The sequence below is a fragment of the Serinus canaria genome, chromosome 6, assembly GCF_022539315.1.
Source record: "Serinus canaria isolate serCan28SL12 chromosome 6, serCan2020, whole genome shotgun sequence".
Lineage (NCBI taxonomy): Eukaryota > Metazoa > Chordata > Aves > Passeriformes > Fringillidae > Serinus > Serinus canaria.
Window position 1 is genome coordinate 12,777,002 of NC_066320.1, and position 12,348 is coordinate 12,789,349.

The window sequence follows — 12,348 nt, forward strand, 5'->3', positions numbered from 1 at the left end:
CATATCCCTCTGTTTTCAAAGCTCTAAAGGAGTTATAGCAGAGGGGAATATGGTGAAAGCCTGTTTTGCACATGGAGTTTGTCCCTCCCCTTCTACATTGTCACTAGTACCCAGCATTGCTCAGATGTCTCTAAATTTGGACCTGATCTTCAGTCAGTACCCCTCATCCTGAAAAGCTCAACTTCAGATTACAGGCTTCTGCTAGCTTTGGGGCGTGCTTAATTACTTTTTCACCTTTTTTTTTTTTTTTGGTCTTTCTTTGTATGCACTGCTTGTTTTTATCTCACTCTGTTGTCAGTGCTTTCTCTGCTGATCTCTACTGCTCATATAATTTGTTGCTTGAAACTCCTCTCTGTCATCAGCATAAAACTGTTCAATTTACTTTATGCATTGTTTTCTGGTTCAGTTAATAATTACTGAGTAGTTTAAAGATGTCCTTTGCTCATGTGGGTCTTTCATCAGAGAATCTGAGCTTGAGAACTGCACAGTAAAAAGCCATTAGGACCCCTTGTTTGATGTTGCTTTTGCAGTCAGTAGAACAAGATTGATGAAATGTTATGTTTGGCCAAAATTGAAGTTTTCATTTGGAATTCAGTGTTGAGAGAATGGATTGTCAGAACCAATAAGTTTTCCTTTGCCTGGGATATGGGCATGTGGTAGTAATTAGCAGTATATGGCCTTTAGTTGAGCAACCAAGCATAGATTCTGGCAGCAAAAATAATGAGAAACTACAGTTCTTCTATTCCTAATGTCAGAAAGTTTCCAGATTAAATACATTTCCAATGTGAAAACAACTGATTTTTGGTGAAAGATGTAGTTTCAGCCCTTGAAACAGAAAACGTGTGTACTTTTTAACTCTGTGCAAAATAGATAAATACATGGAGTCTGCTTTGTTACATCTATATATGTTTATACATTGTCGTGGTCTAACCCCAGCTAGCAACTGTGCCAGGAAACAGCACAACATGTTGCCTCCTAAGCTCAGTGTGTGTAATAGCACATTTAATAAAAATTTAGGTCAGAAATCAAAATCAGTGTATGATTATGAATGCTGTTTTGAGTTTTGCACTGACTTAAATACTATGGAGAGCCTTGCTACAGAATTGTAACTTTAAAGGAGCTAGAATGTAGGCATAAGAATTATTGGTACAAATTTCACTAACTAAAGAAGAGAAATAACAAACACATCAAATTTGAGCTCACATTTCATTTTTCTTTTCAGCCAATAAAGTCTCTGGAGGATCATAAACTATACAGGATTCATTTTGCATAATAAAGAAACTTATTTTTGCTTTAGATGAGCCCCATGGAAACTTTGGAAAGAAAAGTAGTTTGTAGACAGTTATCACTGGTTACACTTGCTAGATAATAGGTTCATTTAGTTGTGAAAGTCCACAGGGAATTTTTTCGATTTTATATATTATAAAATCGAAAAAATTTTACATTACATATAGTTATAATATAACTATAAATATTATATTTACTATAATATTTATAGTTATATTATAACTGAGTTATAATTTCTGCTTTGTAACATTATTGTAAGGAGACTTCTAAGAAATGGGAATGTCTTTATAGTCTTTGACTGAAGTTTTATTTCAGCTATTAAATAAACAGCAGTACCTACTGTTGTATTTATACCAAAATATCTATACCAATATATCAATACAAAATTTATTCTGTATTTACTAATTTACTTTTGAATCAAGATTGTTCTTGTTCCATTTCTGTATTTTTGTGTGTATACAGTCAGACTGGATTTTAACTCAGTTAATTATTTTCCAGTTGAAGATATTAATTTATTGCAAATTAGCATGCACAAAGGTCTAGAAAGAACATATGGAAAGAACATTTGTAAACTGATGAACTCAGCCGTGATAACCTACAGATTTTTTCAGTCCTTACATTGACTTAATGACTTCTAATTCCATGGACTAAATTATTTTGTCTTTTTTATGCAATATTGCTATCAAATCTGATGCAAAGTCTTTATGAGGGCAGACAGCAGGACACAGCTTTGCAAGAGTAGGTGTGGAAGGGAGAGCACTGACCTGGCTGAGCAGGAGGTGGGGCCAGAGGAGCCACTGTGGTCCCTTCCAGCCTGACCCCTTCTGTGGCTCTGGCTGTCTTTATATAAACTGCTTGCCTTGTCACCATTGTCCAGGTTTGTGCTAGACTTCATTACAGATTCAAAAGATGTAAAAATAACTTATCCAGAGGCATTATTGTAGTTAATATGTAAGATTAAAAATGCATTTTAATGAAATGGCAGTCCTTTACTGTAAAAGGTATTAGAACCTCCTGTTTCTCTTCTCATGATCTGCTCTGTTTCCCAGAGATTTCTACAGACTTCTTAAATTTACAAGCCATAAATTACCAAATCATCAACATATCAACAGGAATAATCATCTGTTAGAAATTCCTTCCAGAAGGAAGCATGGGATTCAATAACTAAACTTCACAGAGGAAAATAAAAACTGTAGACAGATAGATATGGTAAACAGAAAGACAAACAGATAATTTAAGTTGACAGGTCATATTGAACTCATTAGACATTTGAATTTCATTACAAATTAGAAAAAAGAGAAGTTTAGACTTAACCAAAGAAAAGGTCCATTTGCTGCCGTAATGAGAGGCATAGCTCCAAAGAAAGTGACATTAAATTCTTGCATTAAATAATTTGATGCAATATGTAAGATATTATTTTTTCAGTGGGATGAGAATGTAATAAGAGAATGTGACATGGATTACATTATGATCCCAGGGGTGTCTCTATTTCCCATCTGCTAGCCATTCTTCTAATCCCACTTTTTCAAATGAAATTTTACTTAGTGATAAAGAAAATCTGATGAGTGTTAAATAGACTGACAGATAGAAGAAATAGGAGAAACTTTTTTTTTTTTCAATTTTGTGTGCATATTAAACTATATCCATTCTTTTGAAAGTAAGAAGGCAAATGTGGGAGTGACATATAAGAACATTATGACTTTAAAATGTGTATTTGAGGTCTCATACCACGTTCCATTCCTACAATAACAGCGCTTCTTTTATATTTCCAGTTGAAGTTTTAAATGTTCCTTTTAAACTTAAGCTTTGAAAAAACCCTCTTGGATTTGGCATCAAATAGCAGTAGATGCTGCTCAAATTTTGACCCAAGAAAGACTGAATCTGGTTTATGCATCTGCTGATCTACCATATTCTACAAACTGTACAGTACATGGCATTCCAGGCTGTGAAATGTGAGATGGCAGAAGTGATGAATTGTTCAGCAAGTTTTAGAGACTTCTTGCTTTCACTCAGGTTCTGTTGCAGAAAATTACTCATGACATATTGGGATGATTTTTGTGGAAAGAAATGCACTGGCTCTGCTCATGGATGAAATGCTCAAAAATATGAAGATCCTTTCCTAACTCCCACATTGCTTACTGAGGATTTAATTATTTTTTGGCTCATTGAGCACTTAAAAAACACGTAAGGTGATTTAAAACTGAGTAATAATGGGAGAAACAATGTATTTAATAGGAAGTACTTCCAGTTGAATTCAGAAGTAAAACCAGGATGGTTTGTGTGTGTGATATCTGTCACACCAAATGTTACAAAAATCAAATCTAGGGTTTGGAGGGATTAGAACAGTCAGTTAAGGGCTGTTTGCACGTGAGATGCCAATTCTGGAGGTGTAGATTACCCTGCATTTAACTGTAAGCTTTCTAGTATGGCCTCCTTGTGTATGCTATTCAGTAGTTTTTTCCTTCTATTTATAGTAAATTACTCACTTTTGTCTTCTGGTGATAGACATGTGTTGTGCCTAAATGTTGTGGTATTTTTCATAAAAGCAGAAATACTCTCAATAATATTGCCATTCAGACTGAATAAAAGGATGAATATTCATACTTCAAGCTATAGTGGAAGCCCCCACTAATCCAGACCCCAGGAGAAACAAATCAGTTTACATTAATTTTATTATGACTGGTTTGGAGGTCTTCATTAAACAAAGACTATTAACTTTTAAATTGGTTTATAGAGAAACATGGCAAAATTCCTTAGGTCATGATCATAAAGATGCAAGATAAATTCATCTAGCTGTAGCTGAGCAAAGTTTAACTAAACAAGGCAGGCCAGAGTGAGTCATGTAGGATAGCATGCCATTGCAAACAGACTTGGATGAAAGCTCTAGTGTGTAGTTTAAACAAAGAAGTGTGCTATTTATCCTGGATTAAAGGAGCTGAAATGCACTCTTGTATTGGTCACAAAGTGACTTAATGTTTGCATCAGAGGAAATTTCAAATGCCTGACATTAACAATTTCCTATTTGTGTTAATCAGATGTAGGATCCAGTAGGGTTCCCCTGATCAGTACTGTGCAGCAGATACTGAATGGAGCCTTTTGAGGGCTTCATGCTATTACCTAATCCCTTTTTCTTTATTCATGAATTAAGGGAGAATCCAAAGGCATGGAACCTGGTGGAAAGAACAGATATTTTCCATCAGAATTAAGCACAGCAGCTGCACAAGTACACTCAGGTTCCTAAATAGCTGACATTGAAGCTATCAGGTCCAATTTACAGAATTTAAAGGTACTGAGATATGTTTTCACGTATTTCAATTGCATCTCCTCTCACACCACGGCCATATGCTTGTATACTTTTAATGCTGACACAAATTTTAGTGTCTGCAGCACTTCAACTACCACACTCTTGAGATTTTTAATCCTTCAGGAATAAAGAGAATAATAAAAATCCACTTTTGGACGAACAGTTGCAGGAGAAAAAAAAGTTAAACTTGCTTGCCAGTCAGTTTGCTATATCCTTCAATATTTTCTGCTTGTCTCCTTTTTACTAGGAGATTTATAGAGCCTCATGGGAGAATCAGATTGAGAAGTTAGCTTACAGTATAATTACTTTTTCTTACTGGACACATTGGCTACATAAGAGATCACTAGATCCCATCATCCTTGGGCCCAAGTCTTCTGTGAAAAAGAAAACACTTCAGATTGTAGCTGCACAGCACTTACTACTCCAACAGACTTAATCTGAGAGGGGAGTTTATATTGAAATAAGAGAAAGGCACAGAAGCACATGCATGAAGTTTTGAGCTGAATATCAGAATCCTGAGTAATGTTTGGTAAATCATGAAAAGCCCAACCATCTAGAAATGTACTGTAAATTGGTTTGTTTAAGAATGCATATCACTAATAGATAAACAAGCAGACCACATATACAGTCTCTGACTTTTTTTTAACAAGAAAGCATAACTGACATCCATCATTTCTTTAAGCAAAACCTGTTACAAAAATTTACAAGCTGCTGCCTGCTTCAACCACAGCAGCTTGCTGCTGGTATATAAAGAGTTTAGATGGTCAGGAGATGCAGGAATGAGCAGAATGCTAAGCAGAGATACCATGGAAAGATCTGAGCATATGTATTTGATATAAATATCATAATTTTATAGACGCATCTAGAGCAATATGCACCCCACTTCCTTTAGTTACTTGACAAGTGAACACCAAGTATTCAGCTGAATACTGAACAGAATTTTGTGTTTATTATTGTTGATTTATTAGAACAGACTAATTGGAGTGAGTTTTTGGAGTTTTTTGGAGTGAGGTTCTTTATACTTATTCCAATAAAATGGATGCTTCTTGCAAAATAAACAGACAAAAGATTTGCCTTTTGTATTGTGTCCTCTGAAGGAAAAACCATGCAGAGATCCTTTTTAAAGAATCCCATTCAGAGTGGATCTGTTTTCATTTACAGTGCTATTTACATGGTTTAAGTGTATGTTCTCAATTATCTCATGCCAAAAATATAGATGTTTTAACTTTTGCTCATTTCATTGTTTTCCTTACTGAAACAGTTTGTCTCTGTAGTAGCTTTGGATTTTTTTGTCTCCATTTTATTTTTTAAAACTTTATAAGAGACTGGAGGATTTTTAATAAATGGTTCATTATGTCAATACTAGGGGTGTGAAAAATTAGCTACCACAGAGAATTCTAATTATGTAGAATCACAGTTGAAATCAGCTGTGTACATCTGTGCAAATTCTTCATATTTGAAATATTTTTATATTTTTTCATATTTATGAAGTTCATTTTGAGAATGATAAATATATATGGGAAAGGATGGATTAGCCCATCTTTGCTGATAGAATATAGCTCTTAATAAGGTTTTGATTCCTTGTAAAAGGTTGATTTTGCAACCTCACAATCATATAGCAGGAATTCCCACTGGTATATTAAACCAGTTTCATGCCTGATATGTGTACCAATGACAACTACTACTTAACAAAACCTTAGTCCTCCCAAATACCTATCATTATTTAAAAAAAAAAAAAAAAAGTGTAACTTCTTAAGTCATGTTTTTCAGTATGGCAAGGGACTTTATAGATTTTGTTTGTAAAGAGTAAAAAAAGAAATAATAATAATGTAGTAGTTCTGAGGTTTTTCAGGAAGAAAAGCTTAATGCAGAAGTTAGATACTTCTTTGACCAAATGAACTTAATTCTGTTCCTTCTACTAACCAACTCTTTTGCAGAAAACAAAAGACATCCACTATGTTGGCTTTACTTTCTCAGTGCATGAAAAAAAAGGGTGTTTAAAAAAATTATAAGTGAATACACTGGTTACTAAAACAAACAGAGGAAGTTATAAATCTTCAAATCATATACAGGACAGATTGGAACATTATAAGTTCCAATATAAACTCTTCAAGTTTTCTTAAATAATATACCTATTAACTCTCTATGGGCAAGTAGGAAATCTGTTTTCAATTTCTTTTACTTCTAAGCAAAAATATGACTTATGTTACAGGAGGATTTTTTGGTGGGAGTTTTCAAAAACTAACGCAAGTATCTTATCAGAAAATATCCTCTGAAAGCCAGGAGGTTTTGTTGCAGTCACTGTTCAGGACACTGCCATGCCCTGTATAAGAACAGCAAAGAAGAGAAGAATAGATTGTGTCCAGCTCCAAATCAGAGTATGAAATGAAACCACAGTGCAGATGGCCTTTTAACACTCCAAAAACAATTAGTCCTGATACCCAAACGTGAGGGTTTTTGGCAGCCAAATGTTTTATCTTCCCTGGAGCAGATTGCTGTGAGTCCCTACTCAGTGAGCATCATAACAGGATTGTAGCAAATGCATCTGCTTGTAGCAGGAGCTTTGTGCAGCAAATAACCTCTGGAGGGATCTGAGAGCGTGAATTGCCTTGTCATCTTTTGATACTCTGGTTATTTCCTCTGCTATACATATTTTGGGTTGCACAGCCATACTTTTGAAATGTGGACTCAAATTAATGACAGGGAAGAACCCATATTAAGTGAAATCAGCCAGGGAGGTAATAAATTTTCTCCATAGGAATGCAGTGTATCAGAAGAGGATTCAGGAAGAGACACAGCTAAAACAAACAGCACTGGATTTGTTCAAAGAACTTCCCCTAAAATCAGGAATTATTTCTGCTATCAAAAGCTATAAGCTATCCAGATGGAAAGTTCAATTTCTTAATTAGTAATTGATGGAGACATTTCAACAAAACAACACACATAGTTTAAAATCAGTCATCTTGGAAAACATGCACAAAAAATATAAGGAATACAAATTAATATTTTTACCTGCTATTTATAATTTCCCTGGGACTTGGTGAGTTTTTTGATGCTATATGGGTTTATAGCCAGGAAAAGTCTGGAATACCACCAGACAGAACGAACTTCCCTGTGTGTTAGTGTAATGTAGTCTGTTCAGATTTCACATCAAGTAAACTACTAAGGTTTTAAATATCTCTTCAGGATCTGAAGCTTCCTGAGGCTTTCCATTGCTGCTTTATGTATACAATGCACTAAGTCATACCTGTACAGCTCTGGCAACTCAGACAAGTGGCCTTAAGGGAAGCAGGGGCAGAGTCCTTCTGGTGGGCGCAGTGTAGGCATGGTTCTCCCCTGTGCTGCAAACTCTGCCGGCTGCAAAGCTCCCAGAGGAACCTCCAGAGCACCCCTTGGCCAAAGGAGAAAGGCTGACCTGATATATTTTATGTCTTGTTTTCTGATGCTGTGCTTACCATCTCATAAAACAGGAAAGCCTTAACTCGTGTTTTGGTGTTTTTAAGTATTCACAGTCCAAGAACTTTTATTGCACCTAAAACTGATGTTAAAAAAAAAAAAAAAGGCAAAGCAGAAACTATGAAGAGCAAGTTTAGCAATAAACATTCATATATTGAGTCCTATGTTAAATACAAACTAGCATGGCCAGAGTCTCTTGTAAACTTCTATTTCTTGCCTGTTAAACAAAATGAAACAACTGAAATTTTAGATTGTTGCTATTTCTAAAACTGCATTTGAGTCCTGGTGATGTCTAAGTACTCATGTAAAAGGAGTTACCATATTTCAAAATAAATTTTTAACACACTCTGTTTTGCCAGAATAGTGATAACAGTAAACAGTGACTTTTTGTTGTAAAGTACTTTCCCTCTAGGATTTATGGTAGGAGAAAGATTTCTTTTCTTGCCACTTATGGCCTGTAATTGGAAAGCTTTGCACTACCTTCCTTGGCACAGAAGTCTGATTCAACTATAGAAAAATAGTCATCATTTTAGGGAGATTTGCTGTCACAACCCAAAAATTTAGAGAGTGAATCTCATTAGAGGAGTTAAAAATATTGAGAAAGATGTGTAAAATGAGGAAATATTACTTGGAAAGGGTCTGGTTAATGCAGTGCATTATATATAACATATATAACTGATCCTACTTATTGTTAAATGTGTAATGCAAACTGGGAAAATGGCTTTACAGGTGACAGTGTGTACAGAGATATATTTGTAGTTGCAAAAAGCCTTTTTTAATTGATATTTTTCTTCTCTGACTTCATGGAATAGGATCTAGAGAAACATCAAGAAGAGACTAATGTTCTTTTTTCTCAATAAGTTATCATTTCCATCTCTGCTTGCTTGCTTGTTTTACCTTCTTTGCAAGATTAACTCTGATTTTTCTGTGACAGGCACATAGTTGTCTGTGGTCACATAACACTTGAAAGTGTGTCGAACTTCCTGAAGGACTTCTTGCACAAGGATAGGGATGATGTCAATGTAGAAATCGTCTTTCTGCATAAGTGAGTAATCTTTCAGCACTGGTCTTATCATCTCTTATTAAAACTCATTTAATTAAGGTGTATCTTCTGGGAAGAGAGAGAATATTTAAAGCTCCAAATAAACATTTGTATTTATGTTTATTAAAAATATGTCTTGAGAAAAAGGGTTTTTTTCCCTGCATTTTCCATAACCTCCTACTAATCATATTTGTTTCAAGCAAACAGACTTCAGACCCACTTGTGTTGTCTGCATAGTTGAAGTGGGGACCAGGTTATGAAATAAAAAATATTGAAATGGAAATAAATACATCCCAGATATTTTTTTAGTGGTAAATATTCTTAGGAAAACTGCCAAAATTAGGAGCATCAGTAAAATTAATGAAAAATATGTTGTACAAACTTACGGTATCTGAAAACACCTTTTCACCTTGGATCTCTCTAGGAAAGTTTTTATTTTAAAGTGCAAAGTATTAATAAAATGAAAAATGTAGGCACAGATTCAATTTTAATATGACAGATACTTTACAAACGTATTGAAATTTATATAAATTAAGTTCTTGTCCTGGTGATAATCAGTACTGCACTTTATTCCATTATATACACATACCTACACACACATAGTATCTTGCCTTTTTCTTATCTGGAATTTGGAAAGGTGTCTTAAGGAGGTTGGTGTTTCTTCCAGGCTCTCTATGAGGTGTAAGTTAAGAGTAATTTAATAACTAGTACAATGCCAAATAGCCATGCCTGGGGAGGAACTAGAAAAAGCCACGTGATAGGAGACAGTATCTTTTCTGTTCTGTAACAGCATCTGTTTAGAAGAGTTTCAACTTATAAATAATTTTTTTTGCATTCAGCAATGCATTCTGCACTTGTTGTCAAAGAAAATGATTAAAAATTTAAGGATATAATTTTTGATGACTTTACAGTGAAAGCTGAAAGCTAAGCATCAGCACTACTTCCACAGTTTTTCCTCAGTCCTTTCAATTTGAACTAGAGATGTCATCCTCAAGTAACTACATCATTTCTTTTATTCCTTTTCTATGTAATAACAAGTGACTGTGAGAGGAAATTGGGGATCAAGATTTCCACAGTGAAAATGTGTGGTGATAGGAATCAGGAAACTGCACATTCACATGAAAGAAGTTTAGCACCTTGCTACTTGTTGGTGCCTGTAACTATTAAATTCCTTCTGTTTTAATGAGTGGCACCAGAAAAGATATTTACAAGGTTGGTGCCACGTTTTGTAATTGACTGTAACCAATTTAATTTTTCTTTTGTTTCTGGCAGAATGAAATGAGACAGAAAGTCATGGCATCATTATGTTTGTTTTAATTGTAGCTTATAGAGGCCTGGTTTCTTTTTCTGATTTTTAGAGATCTTGCAATGAGCTGTTTTATTCAACACAGTCAGCTGTGGTGGGAATGGTAGGGACATGCAGAGGATGATTGTAGTTCTATGTAATGCTGGGAGAGGATGTTTTCAAATGCTTGCACCCATACTTCTGGATTCACATCCCTTGGAAATGTACACATGATGAACATGGAGAGTAGCATAAGGTGAGCCAGGAGCACTGCAGATACAAGTAAGGCAGTGAAAGCAGTGTAGTGCTTCTCTTTTGAGTAAGGCACACTGTTTCCATGCCACAGAAAAAGCACCAGCAGACTCTGAATATCTGGGTTTGTAAATGCAGGAAATGGAGCAGTTATGGGAATTCACCTCTCATTTGCTCTTGTGTTTTCTTCCTTTTTTCCACTGCAGTATCTCCCCTAACCTTGAGCTGGAAGCTCTTTTTAAACGACACTTCACTCAGGTGGAATTTTATCAGGGTTCAGTCCTTAATCCCCACGACCTGGCGAGAGTGAAGGTAACAGCTCTGTTGTTCTGTTCTGCTAATTGACCTTTTTCTAAGTACTCCTTGCATTATTTGGAAAAAAACCCAAACACTAAAGCCCTTCTTCATGAAACCCCAAAAGAATGTTTTTTTCTCTCTATTTTATTAAGTAATAAATTATGTCTATACTGCTAAACCTTTTTTCCCCATATCTTTAGATCTTCAAAGCTACAGCAACAGTGACTTAAGATACATTGTCTGCCATTCCATTGAGCACCTTGTGAATTTTTCATTGACCTTTCATTCAAAAGTGTCCTTTTTGTAACAGGAATGAAAGTGACCTTTCATTCATTTTACATTAATGTTTGATATAGCAAGATATTGTCTTACAGTAATTGCTTCAAGTGCTTTTGCCTTACTTATCAGAACAATTTAAAAATATTTTTTCACCCTCCAAACCCTTTTTCTGTTTTCTAGTATCCAGAAAGTAAAATGCAAGTTAAGATTTTTGGTAGATAAAGTTAGATAGTTTTACTTATTTAGATATTTGTTTTCTAGAATTTCTAAATGGTAAACTACTTCCCTCTCTTAAAGAATGAAGTCTGAAAAAAAAGAAAATTAAAGAAAAATCAAGCTGTCAAATACACCAGTAACTTTTTTGTTTTTTTCTGTTTTTCCCTAATGAAATGTAAACTGGCCAAGTCTTCTTGACTTAAGCCAAGAATATTTTTTAAGTACAGTGTGATTTACACTTTCTGGAGTACTAATCATGTCTTTTGTCCATTTTGACAGCAGAAATTACTTAAGATTTTTGCAGGCCAATGCACACTATTTCAGTTCATCAGAGCATGTCCCAATTATGATCATAAAATCATGTGTTCTTAGTTTTTGTTCTGTATTCCACCCTTCTTTGTGTTGATATTTGGTTGTATACACTGGAAAATACATTTGTCATCTGCTTTGAGTTCTGTAAAGCTCAGGTTTGTGTGAATCTAGAGGTCCTGTTGATAGATCAGTTGTCCTCATGCTTTCTAAATCTGGTGCTCAGATTCTAAATCTGTTCAGCCACCTCTTCCTGTCTTGAATAGGAAGGTACTTAAATTCCCAAACAAAGCTGCAGGACTTGTTGGGAGCGCTGTGCTGATGCAACAAGAACTTCCAATGGATTTAAAAGTCTAAATACCAGTGTCTGGTTACAAAAGATTAACATTATCACCTTTGTGGCTCAGCTGATGCAGAGTAAGAGTTGTCAGTGGAACTGCTGACATGCTCTGATCATCATAAGCAAGTTCCAAGAAATTCTGTGTGCATGAGAGTGGTTGTATTCACTGGCATGAGCTGGTGTTAGCCTAGAAAGGTTTTTGATTAGCAGTATTGAGAGCTGACACTCACACTCATGCAGCCAGTGCTGGATTCCCTCACAGTTTATGAGGAAGGAAGAGC

At 35.1% G+C, this 12,348-nt stretch overlaps 1 protein-coding gene across 7 annotated transcripts in view; it reads left to right on the top strand.

The window, feature by feature from the left end:
* KCNMA1 (potassium calcium-activated channel subfamily M alpha 1) overlaps window positions 1-12,348 on the top strand; it is a 407,920-nt gene that overhangs the window by 266,911 nt on the left and 128,661 nt on the right. For all 7 annotated transcript variants that reach the window (XM_050976320.1, XM_050976322.1, XM_009087486.4 and 4 more), the window contains 2 exons: window positions 8,982-9,092; window positions 10,833-10,938. In XM_050976320.1, the coding sequence (XP_050832277.1) occupies window positions 8,982-9,092; window positions 10,833-10,938 (217 nt within the window). The remainder of the gene's footprint in view (window positions 1-8,981; window positions 9,093-10,832; window positions 10,939-12,348) is intronic.